The sequence below is a fragment of the Salvia miltiorrhiza genome, chromosome 8 (assembly GCF_028751815.1).
Source record: "Salvia miltiorrhiza cultivar Shanhuang (shh) chromosome 8, IMPLAD_Smil_shh, whole genome shotgun sequence".
Taxonomy (NCBI): domain Eukaryota; kingdom Viridiplantae; phylum Streptophyta; class Magnoliopsida; order Lamiales; family Lamiaceae; genus Salvia; species Salvia miltiorrhiza.
Genome location: NC_080394.1, coordinates 57,911,317 through 57,930,594, shown reverse-complemented (window position 1 = coordinate 57,930,594; position 19,278 = coordinate 57,911,317). Strand labels below are relative to the sequence as shown.

General features: G+C 38.0%; 4 protein-coding genes across 5 annotated transcripts; 3 read left to right on the top strand and 1 right to left on the bottom strand.

The window, feature by feature from the left end:
* Nucleotides 1–3,414: 3,414 nt before the first annotated feature.
* On the top strand, nucleotides 3,415–5,959 carry LOC130999540 (galacturonosyltransferase 8-like). The gene is made up of 3 exons (XM_057925092.1): nucleotides 3,415–3,686; nucleotides 4,060–5,313; nucleotides 5,409–5,959. The coding sequence occupies exons 1-3, from the start codon at nucleotides 3,504–3,506 to the stop codon at nucleotides 5,682–5,684; spliced, it is 1,713 nt and encodes a 570-aa protein (XP_057781075.1). The 5' UTR covers nucleotides 3,415–3,503; the 3' UTR covers nucleotides 5,685–5,959.
* Nucleotides 5,960–7,548: 1,589 nt separating this feature from the next.
* On the top strand, nucleotides 7,549–9,965 carry LOC130999537 (putative pentatricopeptide repeat-containing protein At1g12700, mitochondrial). The gene has a single exon (XM_057925087.1). It carries the CDS (start codon nucleotides 8,060–8,062, stop codon nucleotides 9,884–9,886), a length of 1,827 nt encoding a protein of 608 aa, XP_057781070.1. The 5' UTR covers nucleotides 7,549–8,059; the 3' UTR covers nucleotides 9,887–9,965.
* Nucleotides 9,966–12,439: 2,474 nt separating this feature from the next.
* LOC130999538 (nuclear transport factor 2-like) lies at nucleotides 12,440–16,620 on the top strand. 2 transcript variants are annotated; one of them, XM_057925089.1, is made up of 10 exons: nucleotides 12,440–12,732; nucleotides 12,914–13,009; nucleotides 13,109–13,246; nucleotides 13,453–13,732; nucleotides 13,814–14,055; nucleotides 14,287–14,455; nucleotides 14,542–14,663; nucleotides 14,778–14,843; nucleotides 15,565–15,631; nucleotides 15,935–16,620. In XM_057925089.1, the coding sequence occupies exons 2-10, from the start codon at nucleotides 12,941–12,943 to the stop codon at nucleotides 16,219–16,221; spliced, it is 1,440 nt and encodes a 479-aa protein (XP_057781072.1). In that variant the 5' UTR covers nucleotides 12,440–12,732; nucleotides 12,914–12,940; the 3' UTR covers nucleotides 16,222–16,620. The 2 variants fall into 2 exon arrangements, with proteins under 2 accessions (XP_057781072.1, XP_057781073.1); XM_057925090.1 differs by having other exon boundaries at nucleotides 12,454–12,732; nucleotides 13,817–14,055.
* A 638-nt stretch (nucleotides 16,621–17,258) lies between these two features.
* On the bottom strand, nucleotides 17,259–19,068 carry LOC130999539 (ninja-family protein AFP3-like). The gene is made up of 2 exons (XM_057925091.1): nucleotides 18,400–19,068; nucleotides 17,259–17,928 (listed from the first exon to the last, which is right to left on the bottom strand). Exons 1-2 carry the CDS (start codon nucleotides 19,043–19,045, stop codon nucleotides 17,570–17,572), a joined length of 1,005 nt encoding a protein of 334 aa, XP_057781074.1. The 5' UTR covers nucleotides 19,046–19,068; the 3' UTR covers nucleotides 17,259–17,569.
* Nucleotides 19,069–19,278: the final 210 nt, after the last annotated feature.

Genomic DNA, 19,278 nt, shown 5'->3' with positions numbered 1-19,278 from the left:
AGTTGGGCTACAGCTATTGATCTAATTTGGGCTTTATTCGGATTATATATCGGGTTTAGATCTTTGTGAAACTATAAACTAATCAATAACCAATTGCAGAACGTGACAAAAGCATGCATATCCTTCAAAAATAGTTAATTATATTTTATAACATTAACTTTGAATGGATTTCAATTATAGTCTCAATTCTGATTATTTTTTGTATGTCATGAATTCTAAGAAATTACTCCCTCCGTCCCAATAATGAAGACACACTTCATTTGGGCACGGAGATTAAGGTGAGGTAAATTAGAGAATTAAAGTGATGTATTGTGTTTAATTAAACTTATTTAATTCCTATCTAATTATTCAACTCTCTCTCTCTGCTTCTCCTTCAAAGCTCCTCGGCGGAATCGCCGCCGACCACCACTTTTCCCAGAAATCAAACCTATAAACTTCTCTCTTCTTCCCTTCTCATCTCAACTCAGAAATCGAACCAAGAAAATTCCTTCTTCTTCCCTTCTCATCTCAAAAATCGAACCCCAAAAATTTGGAGATGGTGGTGGAGATATGGAGATAGGACGATTTCTGAAAATTGGTGCTAGGGGTTTTTAGGCGGCGCCACTGGAAATGACGGTTGCAGCGGTGGAGATCTGGGATTAGAGAGGAGGGCCGCGGTTGCGGCAGTGGAGATCTGAGGTTGGAGAGGTGGGCGACATTTGCGGCAGGGAAGATCTGAGGTTGGAGAGGAGGGTGGCGGTTGTGGCAGTGGAGATCTGAGGTTGGAAATTGCTGCAGTTCCAGAGGAAGAACGATGGTCGTGGCGAGAGGTAAGAGAGGACGGAACTGCGTGGTGGTGGTTCGGCGGCTTAGGGCGGTGGTGGTTTGGCGGATCTGGGTGACAGAGGGCGATGGCGAAGGGTGTTTACCGGAAGGACGGTGGTCGTGGTGAGAGGTGCTCAACGATTCCAGAAGGCGACGACGAGGGGTGATCGGCTGTGGTAGTGGCTCGTCGCCGGCGACTCCGTCGAGAAGGGGAAGGAGGTGGGCGGCTGGGAATGAAGAGAAATGAGGGAGATTAGGGTTTGTACTAATTTATACCATAATTAAAGTGCAAGTATCTTAAGCCCTAATTATTTCCTTATTTGGAAGTGTGTCTTTATTATTGGGACACCCCAATAAGGAAAGTGTGTCTTCAATAATGGGACGGATGGAGTATTTAATTATAATTATTTTAAACTTTTCAGCGTCAAAATGCTACAATCACATCGAAATTATACTTATATTGAAATGAGATGGTCTTGGGTATACCTGAATTGACCCGTACCCAGATCCTGATCTGTATCCTGACTCAAATTGTGTAAATGACACTATTCGATTGTACAAATGACACTGCCTGTAATTGGCAATATTCTGTTATATAAATGACACTGCGTATAAATGACATTATCACATTATAAATGACATTGTGTATAAATGATACTATTCATAAATATAAATGACACTTCATGTACTTGACACTATAAGATTGTAAATGACACTATAATATTTTAAATAATACTATAAGGGTGTGTTTGATAGGGTTTATTATGTGAGATAGATAATATTTCTCACCATTTCTAAGTGTTTGATAGGCTATCTCAATAATCTTCCAGGCCCGCAAAAGAGGTGAAGCCCGCACCAAAACACTGTAGCATTTAGAAAATACATCCGCCCCACCCCATCGGATCGGTTTTCTCACTTTGAACAGTGATTGAGATTAGGTTTTGTGTTTCCAATTTTCTCCCTGAAGTTAGTTCAAAATCGGTACACAGCGAAGATGAGTTCTTCAGTCGAATCCCCTTGAATGTAAGATCTGCGAAATTGTTTTTGGGCATGCAAAGATTTTGTTCTCAATGCTTTCTCTTTCGCCAGATTTGTTTGCTTTTGATACAAATCTGAAAGGGGCGGTGGAAGCTTACCGGGAGGAGATAAGAGCTGCTCGCGACGGCGACAGGGAGACGGGACGCGATTTTATTTTGGGTTGGGGGCGACGGGAGACATGAATTTGAGGGTGGGGCATGGCGCCGTTGGAGGGAGGAAGGCTGCGAATATTTTTTTTGCAGACAAAGATGGGGGAGGCGTAAATTGGCTGAGGAAGAAAGGGTTGGGGTAGAGGGGGGAGGTGTCTGCACAACAAAAGGAGAAAGGGGTGGTGTGTGTGGGTGGGGGGCAGGTGTCTGCACAACAAAAGGGGTGAGGGGTGGGGTGTTACGTGTTCTACCAGTACTTTTTTTCTTTTTTTTTCCCCAATTATGCTAGGATAAATTTTGTCATTTGTTGTAATAGTAGAGGGCATTCAGGTAATTTCAGCATTTAATATGTCTGTTAAATTATTTTAGCAGAATCTATCAAACATCTAATTCCAGTTATACATACATTATTTGGTGGCCATCAAACAATAATTTACTTAATTAAACTCACAAAACATGGATTAGTTATCTCTATATAATTAATACCTTCATTTCTATAATTCTCTATCAAACAGGCCCTAAGGGTGCGTTCACTTTGATGGATGGGAAAAAGAGGGATAACAAAAATTTATGTCTTTAAATGTCTCATTTCTTATCCCACATTTTATACAAAAGAGAAGTTCACCATTTTTTCTTCCTTATTTGATGTGATAATATTATCCCTCCTTGAATTGAAAATAAGGAAGAAAAAATGGTGAACACCAAAAATATGCCACAATTTCTTTTTACGTCCGTCCACAAAAAATATGCCACATCCATTTTTAGTAGTATGGTCCACACCATTCCACTCACATTTAAAGTGGGACCCTTACTCCACTATCAACTTCACTCACATTTTATTAAAACCCGTGCCGAAAGTAAAGTGATATATTTTTGGTGGAGGGAGGGAGTATCTCATAAACATCCCATTAATTACACTCTTTACTAAATACTCCCTCCGTCCACGAAATGAGTACCCATTTGTGGACGGCACGGGTTTTAAGAAATGTATGGAGTGTAGTATGAATAGTTTAAGGGTCCCACTTTTTGAGTGTATTAATTAAAGAGATGTGTGGGGTATACTTGCCAAAAAGGGAAATGGGTACTCATTTCGTGGACGGACGAAAAAGGAAATATGGGTACTCATTTCGTGGACGGAGGGAGTAATCAAGTAAATCAACATCAGGTTATCCACTATTTGCGCGAGATTAATCTAAACTACTTTGACAATCAATTAATCACCGACAACAAATTGCCGGCACACCTCGCTTGCCGGGCCCCACCTCCCCACCGTCATCAACCGCGTCTCCCCGTAGTAATACTTGTACGTTGAGGACAAAAGTTATACCCTTCGCACTGTACAACACTCGCGAAGCGTGCAGTTCCAAATCTTCCAATACACCCCGCCGCACCATATAATTACTACTCTACTTTTTTTTCCTCCAAATCTGAAAATTCTCAAAGACTCCCACTGCCACTAAATAACACACACACACACACACGCACTCACTCCCACGGAGTTGCAGAGAAGCAATGGCCTCCAATTCGGGCCGGATCCAACGGAATGCGGGTTCGGATCGGGGTCCCGGGCGCGCATTTCGAAGCTCTATGCTCGGGCTCAGATACTTCGCCGGTTTTGTGACCGTCGCGGTTTCGCTTCTCCTTACGGTGTCGTTTATGCTCACTTCCTCCTCCTCTCCCGCCGATCTCGGATTCGTAAGTTTATTTGTTGTTGATTTTTACTGTTTCTTTGTTTTCCTTCCTTTTTTGGCTTTAATTTTGATATTTTTTTATTAGGTTTTGGTTTATAAGCGGTAAGCGTGGATTTTTTTTGTAGGGGTTTATGGTTCCGTTTCTGTATGACTAGATGCATTTATGGTTGCTGCGATAATGCCGAATTGCTTTTTTTTTCGTCATTTTCGTACAATTAATGCTGCCTTTGTGTTAATTTTTCTAGCTTTTGATGTGATTGTTTCAGTTTAATTTCACACGTTTGACTTAGATTTATCAAGTCATTCAGCTTGATATTGCTTTACTTTGGAAGTTTACTGATCGTAGATTTTGTGCATTTTGCCATGTTTAATTTTAGGGTTCTTCGTTTAGTTCTTATGGATCCAAATCGGCATCTCTTCGGAGATCAATTTTGGCATTGAAATCGGATCCGTTGAAGCCGAGATTGGATCAGATCCATAAACAAGCAGATGATCACAGAGCTTTAGCATTAGCCTATGCCTCTTATGCACGCAAGCTGAAGCTTGAAAACTCGAAGGTGGTTAGGATTTTTGCTGATCTTTCACGGAATTATACTGATCTGATCTCGAAACCTGTGTACCGATCATTGTTTGATTCGGATGCAAATTCGATTGATGAATTGGTGTTGAGGCGATTTGAGAAGGAGGTGAAGGAGCGGATCAAGCTGACGAGGCAAGTTATTGCTGAGGCAAAAGAATCGTTTGATAATCAGTTGAAGATTCACAAGTTGAAAGATACCATCTTTGCTTTGAATGAACAGTTGACAAAAGCTAAAAAGCAAGGTGCCTTTTCAAGCTTGATTGCTGCCAAATCAATTCCCAAGAGCTTGCACTGCTTGGCTTTGAGGTTGATGGAAGAGAGAATTGCTCATCATGAGAAGTATACAGACGAGGCGAATCCTCCTAAGCCAGAGTTTGATGACCCAAAGCTTTACCATTATGCTATTTTCTCCGACAATGTGATTGCTGCTTCTGTTGTGGTAAACTCGGCTGTGAAAAACACGAAGGAACCATGGAAGCATGTTTTCCATGTGGTGACGGACAAAATGAATCTCGGGGCTATGCAGGTGATGTTTAAGATTAAGGACTACAGCGGTGCCCATATTGAGGTGAAGGCTGTGGAGGATTATAAATTTCTCAACTCTTCTTACGTGCCGGTGCTAAAACAGCTCGAGTCCTCTAAATTACAGCAGTTCTACTTCGAGAATAAGCTTGAGAATGCGACAAAGGATACAACCAATATGAAGTTCAGGAATCCGAAGTATCTATCCATCCTGAACCATCTTAGGTTCTATTTGCCGGAAATGTACCCAAAGCTACACAAGATTTTGTTCTTGGACGATGACATAGTCGTCCAAAGAGACTTAACTGGGCTCTGGAAGATTGATATGGACGGAAAGGTGAACGGTGCTGTGGAGACGTGTTTTGGATCATTCCATCGCTATGCACAATACATGAACTTCTCCCACCCTCTGATCAAAGCCAAGTTTAGTCCCAAGGCATGCGCGTGGGCTTATGGTATGAACTTCTTCGACTTGGATGCTTGGAGGAGGGAGAAGTGCACTGAGGAATACCATTACTGGCAGAATCTGGTGAGGACACACGTTTAGAAACACCATGTCTCGTCGTTTCTCCTTTATGCAACTTAGTTATTCAGTCATACTTATATCTATGTTATCTCTTGCAGAATGAAAATCGAACATTGTGGAAACTAGGCACATTGCCTCCAGGTCTCATCACTTACTACTCAACCACAAAGCCACTTGACAAAACATGGCATGTTTTGGGTCTCGGATACAATCCCAGCATAAGCGTGGACGAGATCAACAATGCTGCAGTCATTCACTTCAATGGGAACATGAAGCCATGGCTTGACATCGCCATCACCCAATTCCGGCCTCTCTGGACCAAGTACGTCGACTATGAAAACGAGTACGTTCAAGCCTGCAATTTCGGTTTATGAATGAAGGACTAGCTAAGCTAGTTCAACGTTAAGCTTTGAGGCTTATCGCTACTTACACGTAGATTTTGCCCGTCGTATTTAACCTAATGACCTTGATGTTTAATGTTAAGCATCTATTCCTCAGAAAGTTAGTATAGATATCATCTCTCCTATTGTTCATATTTGTTCACTGTTAAGTGCAGTGGCTGAAAGCTCTGATTATATCTCAATTATGAAATCCCTGCAAAATCATTATTTTTTTGTTTGAAATATTATAAATTGCGCATGTTTGCTTATGGAGTCACTTTTTTATGCATTTTCTGCTAGCCATTTTTATAATATACTCCCTCCGTCCACGAAAGAACTTCCTATTTTTCTATTTCGGGACGTCCACGAAAGAACTTCCTACTTTTTCCTATTTTGGGACAATACCCCACCAAAGACAATTCTCACCACTCAAATAACATTAATTAAAACAACACAATAAATTATTAATACTTTTTCACAATTCCCAATACACTTTACAACCTTTTCTCCACTCTCAATACACTATACAATACTCCCTCCGTCCACGAAATGAGTACCCATATTTCCTTTTTCGTCCGTCCACGAAATGAGTACACATTTCCCTTTTTGGCAAGTGTACCCCACACATCTATTTAATTAATACACTCAAAAAGTGGGACCCTTAAACTATTCACACTACACTTCATACATTTCTTAAAACTTGTGTCGTCCACAAATGGGTACTCATTTCGTGGACGGATGGAGTATTTTATTAAAACCCGTGCCACTCCCTCCTAGGAAGTTCTTTCATGGACGGAGGGAGTATCTTTTAAAGTTATGATGTGCTGGACATAGTCACATAACTTTGATCTAGGGGATCTCGTGGAAGATCATGAGTATACTCCCTCCGTCTCACTCTAATAGGCTCGTTTTCATTTTTGGGACGTCTCACTCTAATAGGCTCGTTTTCTATTTTAAGTAAAAAAAGTGTACTTAATTGGTGTGGACCATACCACTTTTCTACTAAAAAATAAGTTTTTTTAATCTCCGTGCCCAAAAGAAAACGAGTACACTTTGGAGGGGGTACTAGTACTTGTGTTAAATTGGTTATTAAACTTTAATTTTTTTCAAAATTAATACTAAACTTATATTTTGTATTAAAGTTTTGATTCAATTTACTTAATAATTTTATTTACACACGACAATTAAAATGCCATATAATCTGATGCGATAGATTGAAGGCCAGATTATCATGTGCTCGTAAATCTTGCCGTTTCTATCCAGTTTGTGCTCGAAATTCGAAAATAATCACAATATTTTACCTTTTTTTTCAATAATGTTGTGTTTTGTTTCTTTCATTATTTGACAAATTGGTATAAGTAACGCTCTATTATTCTTTTAATAATATCGTGAGATCTATATATTTCAATATTATATTTCACTTCGAGCACACGATATATGTAATTTGGAGCGATTCTGACAAAAATTCTTCACTATGTTTATTCTTCTCTTGTGTTTGATTGAATTTGAATTTTTGATGAGGAATAACAAGGCAAGAGCTCGCATGCAAGAAATTTAAAGAAAGCTTAAAGCAAGAATATCTATTACTCCTCCGTTCCATGAAACATGACACAGTTCTTTTCGGCACGGGAATTAAGAAATTGGTATTTTGTGTGTTAGGTGAAAAAGTGAAAATGTGAATAAAAGGTAAAATTTTTATCATTTTTAAGAACATGTCATGCTTCGTGGGACAGATCAAAAAAGAAAACTGTGTCATGCTTCGTGGGACGGAGGGAGTAGATGTGATTGAGATAGAGAAAGAGCTCAACAAATCATGGTTTGTTAGCACAAAATCTAATTCTAATCCACACCCTGATTTTTTTACCAACAATTCTCATTTTTCAGCAAAGATGAAAATATATACACTGATTTTAAGAAATGAAAGCACAATGATACTACAATTTTAACACAAGGAAGGTACAACTTATTTTTGATAAAATAAAGTTAGAAAGACTGATACACGAATCAGTGTAGAAACTAGAAAACATAGGACATAATTTTTTTTTTTTTTGAATTAGATAGGACATAAATAGTTGATTGTACAATATTTATAGTTTTGGCATAAGTTGCTTAGCTTAAGTAGCACTTAATTCAATATCTATACTGATTAATTCATCACCAACAAAGTATTTAAAAATTAAAAGTAAAAACAATATTTCTGTTTAATAAAGTCCAGTTTACTGTTTACCTATTCTATTGTTTTCTTATTTTGCTTTTCGCAAAGCCTATTTAACACATTCCCCCCCTTTTTTAAAATCAACTTAACCTAGCTTCTGCACTGACGTCTTCGATTTTGCTCTCTACAAATTCCTCTAAAAAGAAGAGTGAGAATGAGGCGGAATCACGCTGCCATGATTTTGGGAAGAATTATCTCCAATTCTTCGTTCAATTCCTCCACTTCCCCACATTATCAATCATTTCTTGTAAAACCCAGATTCAATTTTGATAATGTCAGCTGCCAAATGAGACACTTATCCTCCTATCCCAGATTCGATTTCGGATCTATGCGTGATGCGGATGAAGCCATCGCTCTATTTCGGGAGATGATGAGAACGGAGCCGCTTCCTTCTGTTATTGATTTCACGAAATTGCTGAGTGCTGTGGTCAAGATGAAACAATACTCTCTCGCCCTTCATCTGTTCGACGAAATGCTTCAAAGAAATGCTCCTGTAGATCACTACACGTTGAGTATCGCGATCGATTGCTATTGCCGACTGAAGAGACCTGATTTTGGGTTTGCGATCTTAGGCAATTTTTTCAAGCTTGGGTTCGAGCCTACTGTGGTGACCTTTACCACTCTCATTAAAGGGCTATTGTTGGTTGGAAGGATCCCAGAGGCAGCTAAAGTGTTGAAGAAGCTGTTGGTCTTCCAATTATGCGAGCCCAATGAACACACGTATAGTACTATGATTAATGGGATATGCAAAGCTGTAGGTAGTCTCGAGGCGATTGATTTGCTCTGCTTATTGGAAAAAGAAAAGGGAAACTGCAAACCCAATGCGTATGCTTACAATGCAGTCATTGATGGTCTATGCAAGGATGGAAAGGTGGACGATGCTCTCCAACTCTTCTCCACCTTGGGTGATAAGGGGATTTCACCGACTGTCGTGACATATAATTCAATAATTGAGGGATTACACAAGACAAGAAGAATGGATGAGGCTGAAGACGTTTTAAAGAAGATGATTGCCAATAAGGTTTGTCCAAGTGTGGTGACGTGTAATATCTTTGTGGATGCTTGGTGCAAAGATGGAAAGGTGGAAGAGGCTGAGCATATGTTGGTATCTATGAAGGAGATTGATGTTCAACCCAACATTGTCATTTACAATACATTGATAAATGGATATTGTATGCAAGGAAAAATGGACGAAGCCGGACGCATCTTCCAGTTGGCAGTGAATTCAGGAATCAAGCCCAATATCATAAGCTACAATAGCTTGATGAACGGGTATTGCATAAAGGGGCAAATCGATGAAGTTTCACGTCTTTTTTTCATAATTCCCTACCAAAGGTTAGAGCGCGATGTGGTTTCTTATAACATAATGCTACAAGCCTTATTTCGTGAAGGCAAATGTGAAGACGGTTTGAAGCTGTTCAAAGAGATGGAAGCTCTGCGAGTGTCTCCTAATATAAAGACTTACAATGTCTTATTGGATGGTTTGTGTGGAGTTCATCGTATTGCTGATGCATTTTCGGTGTTGCATACCATGAAAGATAAAGGCATCATTCCAGGCATAGTGACTTATACTATCCTCGTTGAGGGATTATGCCATGATAATAAAGTCACACAAGCAAAGGATCTATTCGACGAGCTTCCGTCCAAAGGTATGCAGCCTAATGCCATAACATATACAGTCCTTATCCGTGCATTTTGTGAAGAAGGGCAGATAGAGGAGGCTAAGGAATTGATGATGCAAATGGCAAACAAAGGTTGTTTGCCTAATAATGTGACGTACAATGTTTTTCTTCGAGGTCTTCTCAAAAGGAACAAGACACGTGATGCAATTCCACTGTTGGAAGAGATGGATGCAAGGGGTTTCACACTTGACGAAACTACTTTTTCGATGTTGATTGAACCTGTGGTAAGGGAAGGTAGAGATAGTGTTTTATTTGATAAGGTTAAGAAACTTGTACCAAAGGACCTCTTTTCTAAATAGGTGTTATATTGTGTTAGAAGTTGAGGAATTATTTAACCAAAAGTGAGGGGAACGTGCAAGTGCTTATATGTTTGCTTAATCTCTATATTATGCTTATTTATTTGCATAATTGATTATATTAAGATACCTCTTATAATTTTTTTAAAAAAAATCTCTATGTTATGATGATTTTAAATGCTTGACTTTTATAGCTTTATCTTAAATGACTAGGATTTCCAAGTAGCATTCATTCTTGCCATTTGCATATATAAACCAAAAAATGTATATATTTTTTTTAAACTATAAACCAAAAAATAATTTAAGATCAAACAATACTTACTTTATAAAATGGCCTAGTCTATAATTTTGGTTATGAGATGAAACTACGAAAGTGATTTGCTCATATATGAAAGGAATTTGATCATGAGTTCTATGTGATACAAAGTGTTGGTGGTAATTTGCAACTTTATTGAATTAGGTTGGGACATCTATTTCGAAACAAATTGCACATTCACTTTGTTAATTTGCTTTATATTTTTGTCATCTCATAGATAAAAATGGTACAATAAATCTTGACATTTATAATTTAGGGTAAATTTCAATTATTATTCTCACGTTTGAATGAATTAACGAAAATATCTCAATGTAAAAATCACATTTGTGTCCGAAAAATTATTTTCAGCAGCCACAAAATCAGGTGTGGAAGTCTTATAATTAGAATGATAAAAAATTTAAGCCCTTAAAACAACATCGTTCTTATTAATTACAATCACCAATCATCTCGACACCCATTCGTGCGATGCACGACATACATTAAAATTAAACGCTAAATTTAAATAAATAAATATAAATAATAAAAAATCAAAATATAAATAAATACAAAATATGTTCTAATAAAATATAATAATTCACATCAATTACTCAATAAAATCATGAATTTAAAAATGTAAAATTTCAATTTATACAAAGTGTAATGATAATTATAGTTATTAAATAAATTTAAAAATTATTCGATAATGAAAATATTCACTATGCATATATCATTCATCATAATAAATATTTTTATACACAAACATAAATAAAAAGTTATAAATTTTTAATGAAGAGAAAGAGAATAAAATAATTTAAATGTTTCATAACTTATTTATTTTATATGATTTTTATACTATAATTTAAGATGAATATTGATTATTTTTTCATGATCAAATTTGATGACGTTTAGAAAATAATTACAATATAAAAAAAGTAAAAAGAAAAAAAAATAGTGAAAATTTTGGTGGAAGAATAGAGATAAAAAGAAAGGGAAAAAACTCATCTTTTATATATTATATAGATAATAGATTATGCATCAAACTGCAGATGACATTAGCTTGTTGAAGAGCAAATTTCCTTCATTTTCGTAATTTTTTTTTACCAAAGTCCAGATTGAACAAAGTTTTGATGTGGACATTTGAATATATGAAGCCCAGTCCCACATTTTGAAAATTGGAGCAATAAATGAAATACTTTGGCATTTGTCTGAACTATGATAACAGTGAAAATTCGATTTATCTGATGCAATCCCATATGTAGCCATTTAATACAATCTGAGAAATTTTACAATTATTGTTTTATTTAAAGGAGGATCAAATTTCACAAGGGTTGGACCGGCAGCATAGTATGTGGCCGATTATTTTTAATAAGCATAAGATATACATTTGTTCGCACAAATGTATACTTATATAATAATACAAGTTCTCATGAATAAAAGTAACACTTATCGTGAATAAATGTAATACTTTAAAAATATTACATTTCACTGTAACAATAATTATTTTTTATTACGATAATGATTACTTGATCAAATAGTTAAGAATATAAGTATTAATTAGTTAAAATAACTAAAAATAAAAATTCTTATAAATAAAAGTAAACATTATTGTGAAGAAATGTAAACTTTTAAACCGACCGCATGCTATGCTGCTGGCCCCACGCATGTTTTTGCGATTTGACAATTATTGTTCTACACACAATCTTGCAAGCCACATAAATAAATAAATTAATCGTACTCGACAAGCACGTGCTAACATTAATATTATGTTTACAATAAATATAATATAAATATGTGGCTATGTTTTGGTATAAACTTTGTTTATGTATAAATAATAATTTTTACCCCTTTTCATGACACACAAAAATAGCTCAATGAAAGGAATAAATCAAGAACTTACTTGTTTATTTGACGTTTGATTTATTGAGAATATATATATATATATATATATATATAAATGTCCTAAAAATTAGTTTTGTCCACAATAATTTCCTTTTTCTTTTGCTAATAAAAAGTAGATCAGATGTCTTTGAAGTTGTTAGATCCAACATCATATGTTCCTTTCAAAAAAAAAAATGTTATTGTTTGATCAAAAAATATGGTCGATATTTTCACTATACAACATTTAGAAGGTGAATTGTAAGTAACAATTATAATTTGAAAAATTGCATTACAATTATTGAATAAATCAAAGTTCATGATTATAGAGAAATTGATATGCCACTTTTTACAACAACCCTAAATACATTTATATATTATTCCTATGCCACAAAAATTCTCTCTCTCTCTCTCACACGCACACACACACATGTATATATAGTATATATACGCATTGATTAAATCTTGAAGAAAACCCTTTTTCCCACCTTCCCATTCGAGATCCACCACTCCTCCACCGCATTCGCCTCTTAAACCCTAGAAACCACCGCCGGGGCTGCGGGAATCACTCGCCGGAGTTTTTCAGAGATTCGGAGCTGAAGTCAGAAGTAGAGGGAGAAATAACCGAGGTCCGGTTTCTCTCTCCGCGCTCTTTGATTCGGATCCGATTTGTAGCCAGGTACGATCCGATCGGGAGATCATTAATGCTCCAATCATTTGTAATCCTCATAGACCTCTTGTATTATTAATAGTGCGAATTGATTGTCACTGAAGATGCGTGACGCTCTAGGGTTTATCATTTATTCACGTTCGCGGAAGTGATTTAGCTGATTTTATTCACGTGTTTTGCGATTACGCAGGGCTGATTTTTGGATTGTTGATCAGTGATGGCAGCACCAGCGGCGGAGGTGGCGGTGGCGGTGGCGGAGACTCCGCAACCGGTTACTGCTCAAGTTGTGAGTTCTCTTCTCATTTCATTTTTTATTCAGTGTTAGGGATGTAGCGTTTTTCTTTCAAACAATTGAGCTTTTGATTGATTTTTGTTGGTACGATAGGTCGGAAACGCATTTGTGACGCAGTACTATCACATACTGCATAAGTCACCAGGGCTTGTTCACAAATTTTATCAGGATGTCAGTAAGCTTGGTCGTCCTGAGGAGGATGGCTCCATGAGCATCACCACCACTATGCAAGTAATCTCTCTCTCTCTCTCTGTGAATTGATGTTAGGAACTGGTTGGTTGAGTTTGAACTGTTGTGAATGACATGTTCCTATATGTAAACTGGTTGGTTGAGTTTGAACTACGTTTAATTGCTCATGTGCTACAGAAGTGTTGTTGAGATTGTAAAATGTTGGTGTTTGAAGTGTTTTTAGCTGATGATGCAATTTAACTGTTCAGGCCATCAACGACAAAATTGTTTCGCTCAACTACTGGGACTTCACAGCTGAGATTAAGTCGGTAGATTCGCAGGAATCATTTAATGGGGGAGTTCACGTTCTTGTAACTGGCTATCTAACAGGAAAAGACAGCAAAGTTAGCCACTTTGCTCAATCTTTCTTCCTTGCTCCACAAGACCGGGGCTACTTCGTTTTGAATGACATGTTCCGATATGTGAATAATTTCGATGCTAATCCTGCATTGGTCCCTGATGTTGTAGCGCCTGTTCCTGAAGAGCCAGGTAATTTACTTGTTCAGGCTTTTTTGTTGTCTTGTCTTTCCATAACAAGTTTGAGCTCATATATTTCCCGTTTGATAGCAGCAGCTCCTGTTCCAGCTCCGGAGAATCATGTTTCTGAGCAGAGCACACCATCTGCAGAAGAAGCTGTTTCTGGAGAAGTGTACAATCCACCAGAGAATGGGGATGTGCCAATTACTGAAGAAGTAGAAGAAGAAGAAGAAGTTCCTGTGCCGGAGGTTGTTGATGAGGTACAGGATAATACAGAGCCGATGGTTGAAACCCCTGCCAAAACTGAAGCTCCGAAGAAGTCTTATGCTTCTATTGTAAGTGTGACCATAAGTAGTTGCAAGAAATAAGCTGACTCCCATGTTCTGTCTTTATAGTTGCTCACATTTCTTACTGTACCTTGTATAATCTATTGTGATCTGAGCCTGATTCATCTCATTTCAATCTTGTTTCTTCCCATTGCTTGCGATTTGGTAGAATTATAACAGGAGTGAATTTTATGTTTCCAATTAGCCAATTGTTTTACCTAATCCGGCTCATGATTTCAGGTGATGCATCTCAAGGAAACTGCTGCAACTTTCTCGCCTCCTCCTACTGCACTCCGAAAAGCTCCACCAAAGAGCTTGGACGAAGTGAAGCCTACTCCTATTCCGACACCTGATGGTCCAGTTTCCAGTTCGGATTCTTTTGATCATGAACATAACCAAGAGGGTGAAGGCATGTTTTTGGCTGCATTCCCTGCATCTTTGGTTGGATAATCATTCTAGAACGTACTAATTTACATGTTTATCTGCTTTATGCAGCTGATGGGTTCTCCATATACATAAAGGGCCTTCCCATGAATGCTACTGAAGCTTTACTTGAGGATGTATTCAACAAATTTGGGACCATAAAAAATGATGGAATTCAAGTTAGAAGCAACAGAGTATGTTCTACTATACTAGTTCCCATTAATTAATAGATGGACGAATAATGGATATTGCCATTGTACAGTATCTTATATTTACACCATCGGACTGGTATTATATGTTTGCTGCAGCAACAAGGATTTTGTTTTGGCTTTGTGGAATTTGAGGAGGCAACATCTATGCAAAAAGCCCTTGAGGTATGTTGACTTCTTTCCTATGGTGCAAGATAAGATAACAAAATATGGGTTTGTTGGTACTTTTTTTTTTTTCTACATGGTTTGATATTTAATGGTGAACTTTATTTGAACTGTGGAATACTATTGATTGGAGAAATAATTTCATAGTTTGTGTCATGCTGGTAGAGTTTTGGCGTGACTAGATTTACTCGGGTATAATATTTTCTTCTGTCAGATTACTGTAGGCAGTTCTATATTGTTGTTAGGCCTTTTATTTATATACTATAGTTTATGATCTTTTCTTGTGAATTCTGATCATATCTTTCCATAAAAATGTTTGGATGCAATATCTGCTTCTTCATAAACTCGGTGAAGTATCTTTATGGCAATAACAATGAGTTTGATTGAGTGGTTAATGGCAATTGGATTCAAATTGGTTAGTGGTGGTCAATGAAAAAGGGTTTATCATTAACTTTATTTCTGGACCCCACATAGCATAAACCATCAATGAGAAGGATTCCTCTTGTCTTCCTGCTCCCTGATTCCTAATTCTACTAACCCCCCACCAATTAATCCCACCAATTAATCTGGGTACTGAGGCTGAGATCGTGATGGTTATTTAACTTATTTTTCAAATTAAGTTTCCTATGTTATTGTAGCCTTCCTCCCCCCCTCCCCAAATTGAGTCATTCATCTGTTATTTCTGCTGTTCCGCATTGGTCATACTAACTTCACATTACAGGCTTCTCCAGTAGCAATTGGTGGACGTCAAGCCTTTGTTGAGGAAAAGAGGTCTACAAATTCTCGTGGTAAGTGGAATCTGTTCAAAAAATCCCCAGAAAAAAAAAAATTAAAGATTTTGAGTATTGGTGCTGGACTTCTGAAACTCGGACTGTTCTTTGCTCTGCACATTCACATTCCTTAATTATTTGGTTGGTGTTTTGCATAATGTGCTATGGTTCTAGTTACTCTTTTGTCTTTTCTTACTGTTGAACTTGGGAACGCACAGATTTATCTCAGTTCAATGTCAAATGTGAAGAATGATTATATCCCATGAACATTCATATCTGATAATTGCTCATCTTTGTGACGGTTTGCATTCTGTGAGGCAGGAAGTAACAGGGGAAGGTTCCAATCAGGAAGGGGCTCTGGGTTCAGAAACGAGGGAGTTAGAGGACGAGGAGGCTATGGGGGTGGTAGGGGCTATAACAGGGGTGATTTCAACGGCAGGAGTGAGTTTGGCAACAGGGGTGGAAACCGGGGAGGATCCACAAACCGTGACGGATATCAAAGGTCCGAAAGCTTCAACAGCAACGGTGGTGGCCGTACCAACCGAGCTGCTGGGATGGCCAATGGCAACACGAAGAACACCACCCCTCGTGTCTCTGCTACTGCTTGAAGAGAACCAGGTGGTCTGTCAGTGGTTAGGTTTCTGTTATTCCCTTCTTCCCTTTTCAAGTTGTAGTCTTTACCTCGTCGGAATCTTCTTTTCTGGCGGTTCAATTGCGGCGCGACGTGAGCAACAGAATTATTCTTCGGCCTTTCTAACTCATTTGTTTCTGAGTTTCCTCACTGTGGGTATAAATTTATTGGTAGACGAGATTGGGTAGGTTTTTTCTCTTAGTAGCTTATACTGTCAACGGCCCAAGGAGAGAAGGAATTTAATTCTTCAGACATCTTTTTTTCTCCCTTTTTTGTGGGCATTTGAAGTATTCATTTTTCAGCACTTTTGTGTGTTATAATGTCTCTGAATGAGGAACTATTTTAGCTATTATTTTTACTCGTAGATTGAGATCTATTGCTGCTATTACACCAGGTGATTTATTTTATCCTAAATTTTAGTGGTCGTGACAATAATTTTTCGTTTGTTATGTGTGGATTAGTGTTTTGAATACCGTTAGCATCATTGCATTGCATATTATAAGGAGGAAAAAAAAAAAATACTGTAAAAATCATTTCTACTCAAAATTTGGATCTTACAAGACAGCCCAAGTGGTAGCAAAAGGTGAGGCATTCAAAACACTTTTCTTTTTAAAAGGTTTTGGGTTAATTCGATTTGCATGTAGATAATTTTTCTTCGTGTGGATAGTGATTCCGCTTATGTATAGTTATTTTTCCACTTTTATGTGGTGCAGAGATTCCGTCTGCGTACAAGTTAATTATTAGATGTTTCTTATAATTCTAAAAAAAAAAGGAATGAATTAGTTAATTTGCATGTGAAAAAAACTAAGTAAACATTATCCTTTTATAAAATAAAATTAAATAGTTTATGCTAATAAATTAAAATACGAAGAAATTTGGGCCGCAGTTATATTGGGCGTTTATGGACTAAAACTTTGATAAGCTATAGACCCAACACGACTCAATAACGGAGAAATTTTAATTATGTAAAAATAGCTTATAATTTGATATCATGTACAAATACGACTTTCAGTCTTCAATTAGCAATATCTTCAATTTTAAAATGATATTTCACCCTTCATCCGTATTATAAGATCATTAATTTACACATTTTCTTTTCCAACCAAATATACATTCTTTCATACGTTATGAAATGATGAAAAACGAGATTGAAACACGAGCAACACCTTAATTTTATGCTGCCGATATCAGCTAAAACCCTAAAACTAAAGAGAGTCTTGAAAAACCTCAAAGAAGTCGACAGCCATGTTCACATAAACTTAGGTTAAAATCCTAAACCATTTACCCTACCAAACCAAATCAAACCATGCCACAACCGATCCCCATCACCTCGCCACGACGGTGATGTGGCGGAGCGGGTGAGACACGTCGACGCCGCCGGCGTGCTCGACGAACTCCGCCGGCGAAAACGAACTCCCATGGCACACGCACATGATGCTCACCTCCCTCTTGTCGTACTTGTACAAGAACCCGATCACCGTCCTCCCGTTCGGCCCGTCTCCGGTGGCCGACACGCACGGCATCCGCCTCGACGCCTTCGCAGCTTCGCCGCCACTCGACGCCGACGTTGGCTGCGGATTCATTGTCGGCGCCAACTTTGTACGCTCGATTTCCGCTGCTTGCGACGGCGAATCATGGCCGTCGATTTGGTCCACGTGGCTGCCTGCGTCGCTACTGCTTCCACCTACGAATAAACGCAACCAATGTGTATCAGAAATGAAATGGAAAATGCATTACATAACAAAATGCCACTAATATTATTAATGCAACACAACTTAACAAAATATATTGATTAAATATTCTACTTTTAAATACATAAATTTTAAATCATTTTGATTATTCATATATTTGTCGATTGCCTCCAAATTCATATAGAGGTTGGAAAAATTTACAAGCCTTAAATGACTAATGTAATGAGCGACACAGTTGATAGTCATAATTTATCACTTCATCAATTTAACAACCATGATGAGAAAATTAAAATAACTAAAAATTCTACAATATCATTAATTTATAAAAATAAATAAATAAATTCAAGTACAAAATCAAAATTATATGAAAATTCGGATATTTAAGCGTAATTACCACTAATATATATCATGAAATCATAACTGATGAAGCCAAAACACATAATCAAAACACAAGAAATTCTCACCTTTCTGAGACATGCTGTGAAAATCTGAAGCAGCGGAGGAACATTGCTCCAAAGATTTCACCCCATTACTATTTTCCGAATCATCACTCTTGGCTTGCACGAGTTGTACCTTGGGGTACAAGCAGCCGCTCCTCTCTCTCCCCTTCTCCTCACTGAACAAGGACAGCCCCAGCTCATCACCATTTCCATTTTTTCTGCTTTTCCCCTCCTCAATGAAGCAATCCTTCTCCCTAATTTCCCTATCTCGCACTCTCTCCTGAAACCTCTGCGCCTCGAGAAACACTTTGTCGTCGACAAATCCCACCGCATTCCCCCCTCTCGATCGCTTCACCTTCTCCTCTCTCTTCCTCCGCGCTTCCTGCCTCCTCGACGCCTGAATCTCTCTCCTCCTCTGCAGATCCATCGCTTCGGCGCACCCCCCGGAGAAATCACATCGCGAAACGCCGAAATCGCTTCTCTCGCAATTAATCCCGCGGAAATCCTTACTTTTCTCCCCCAAATCCTCTGATTTTCCCGCGTACTTACCCCCTATCGACAGCTCCAAGCTCAGCTCCTCGCAACCCCCCATTCTCCTCTCCCTCTCTCTCTCTCTAATTTCAAAATTTTCGGTTGGACTAGGTTTGAACAACGTTGAATGCAGACGCATGAGAGAGAAACGAGCGGAGAGAGAGAGGTTTATAAGCAGCGAGGAGAGAGAAAGCGGGGGAGCGCGGGGAGGCGCCACGTGGAGAGAGGGGAGGAGGGGTTAGTTGACACCTAATGGATTAAGAGTTAACCACGGAGTTTAATATTATTATTAATCCAATCCTCTCTCCAAATCCCAAATCAGTGGCCCCTAATATCCCGCTTAATTCCGCTTAATTCCATAATTAACTGAGA

What these genes read in the sequence shown, in the direction of transcription:
- LOC130999539 (XM_057925091.1), bottom strand. Translation starts at nt 19,045, where the DNA reads ATGCGTCTGCATTCAACGTTGTTCAAACCTAGTCCAACCGAAAATTTT. An exon ending in TCACAGCATGTCTCAGAAAG is followed by an intron (nt 17,929 to 18,399) that starts GTGAGAATTTCT and finishes GTTTATTCGTAG; the next exon opens with GTGGAAGCAGTAGCGACGCA.
- LOC130999540 (XM_057925092.1), top strand. Translation starts at nt 3,504, where the DNA reads ATGGCCTCCAATTCGGGCCGGATCCAACGGAATGCGGGTTCGGATCGG. An exon ending in CTCCCGCCGATCTCGGATTC is followed by an intron (nt 3,687 to 4,059) that starts GTAAGTTTATTT and finishes GTTTAATTTTAG; the next exon opens with GGTTCTTCGTTTAGTTCTTA. An exon ending in ACCATTACTGGCAGAATCTG is followed by an intron (nt 5,314 to 5,408) that starts GTGAGGACACAC and finishes TATCTCTTGCAG; the next exon opens with AATGAAAATCGAACATTGTG.
- LOC130999537 (XM_057925087.1), top strand. Translation starts at nt 8,060, where the DNA reads ATGAGGCGGAATCACGCTGCCATGATTTTGGGAAGAATTATCTCCAAT.
- LOC130999538 (XM_057925089.1), top strand. Translation starts at nt 12,941, where the DNA reads ATGGCAGCACCAGCGGCGGAGGTGGCGGTGGCGGTGGCGGAGACTCCG. An exon ending in ACATAACCAAGAGGGTGAAG is followed by an intron (nt 14,456 to 14,541) that starts GCATGTTTTTGG and finishes TGCTTTATGCAG; the next exon opens with CTGATGGGTTCTCCATATAC. An exon ending in CTATGCAAAAAGCCCTTGAG is followed by an intron (nt 14,844 to 15,564) that starts GTATGTTGACTT and finishes TTCACATTACAG; the next exon opens with GCTTCTCCAGTAGCAATTGG.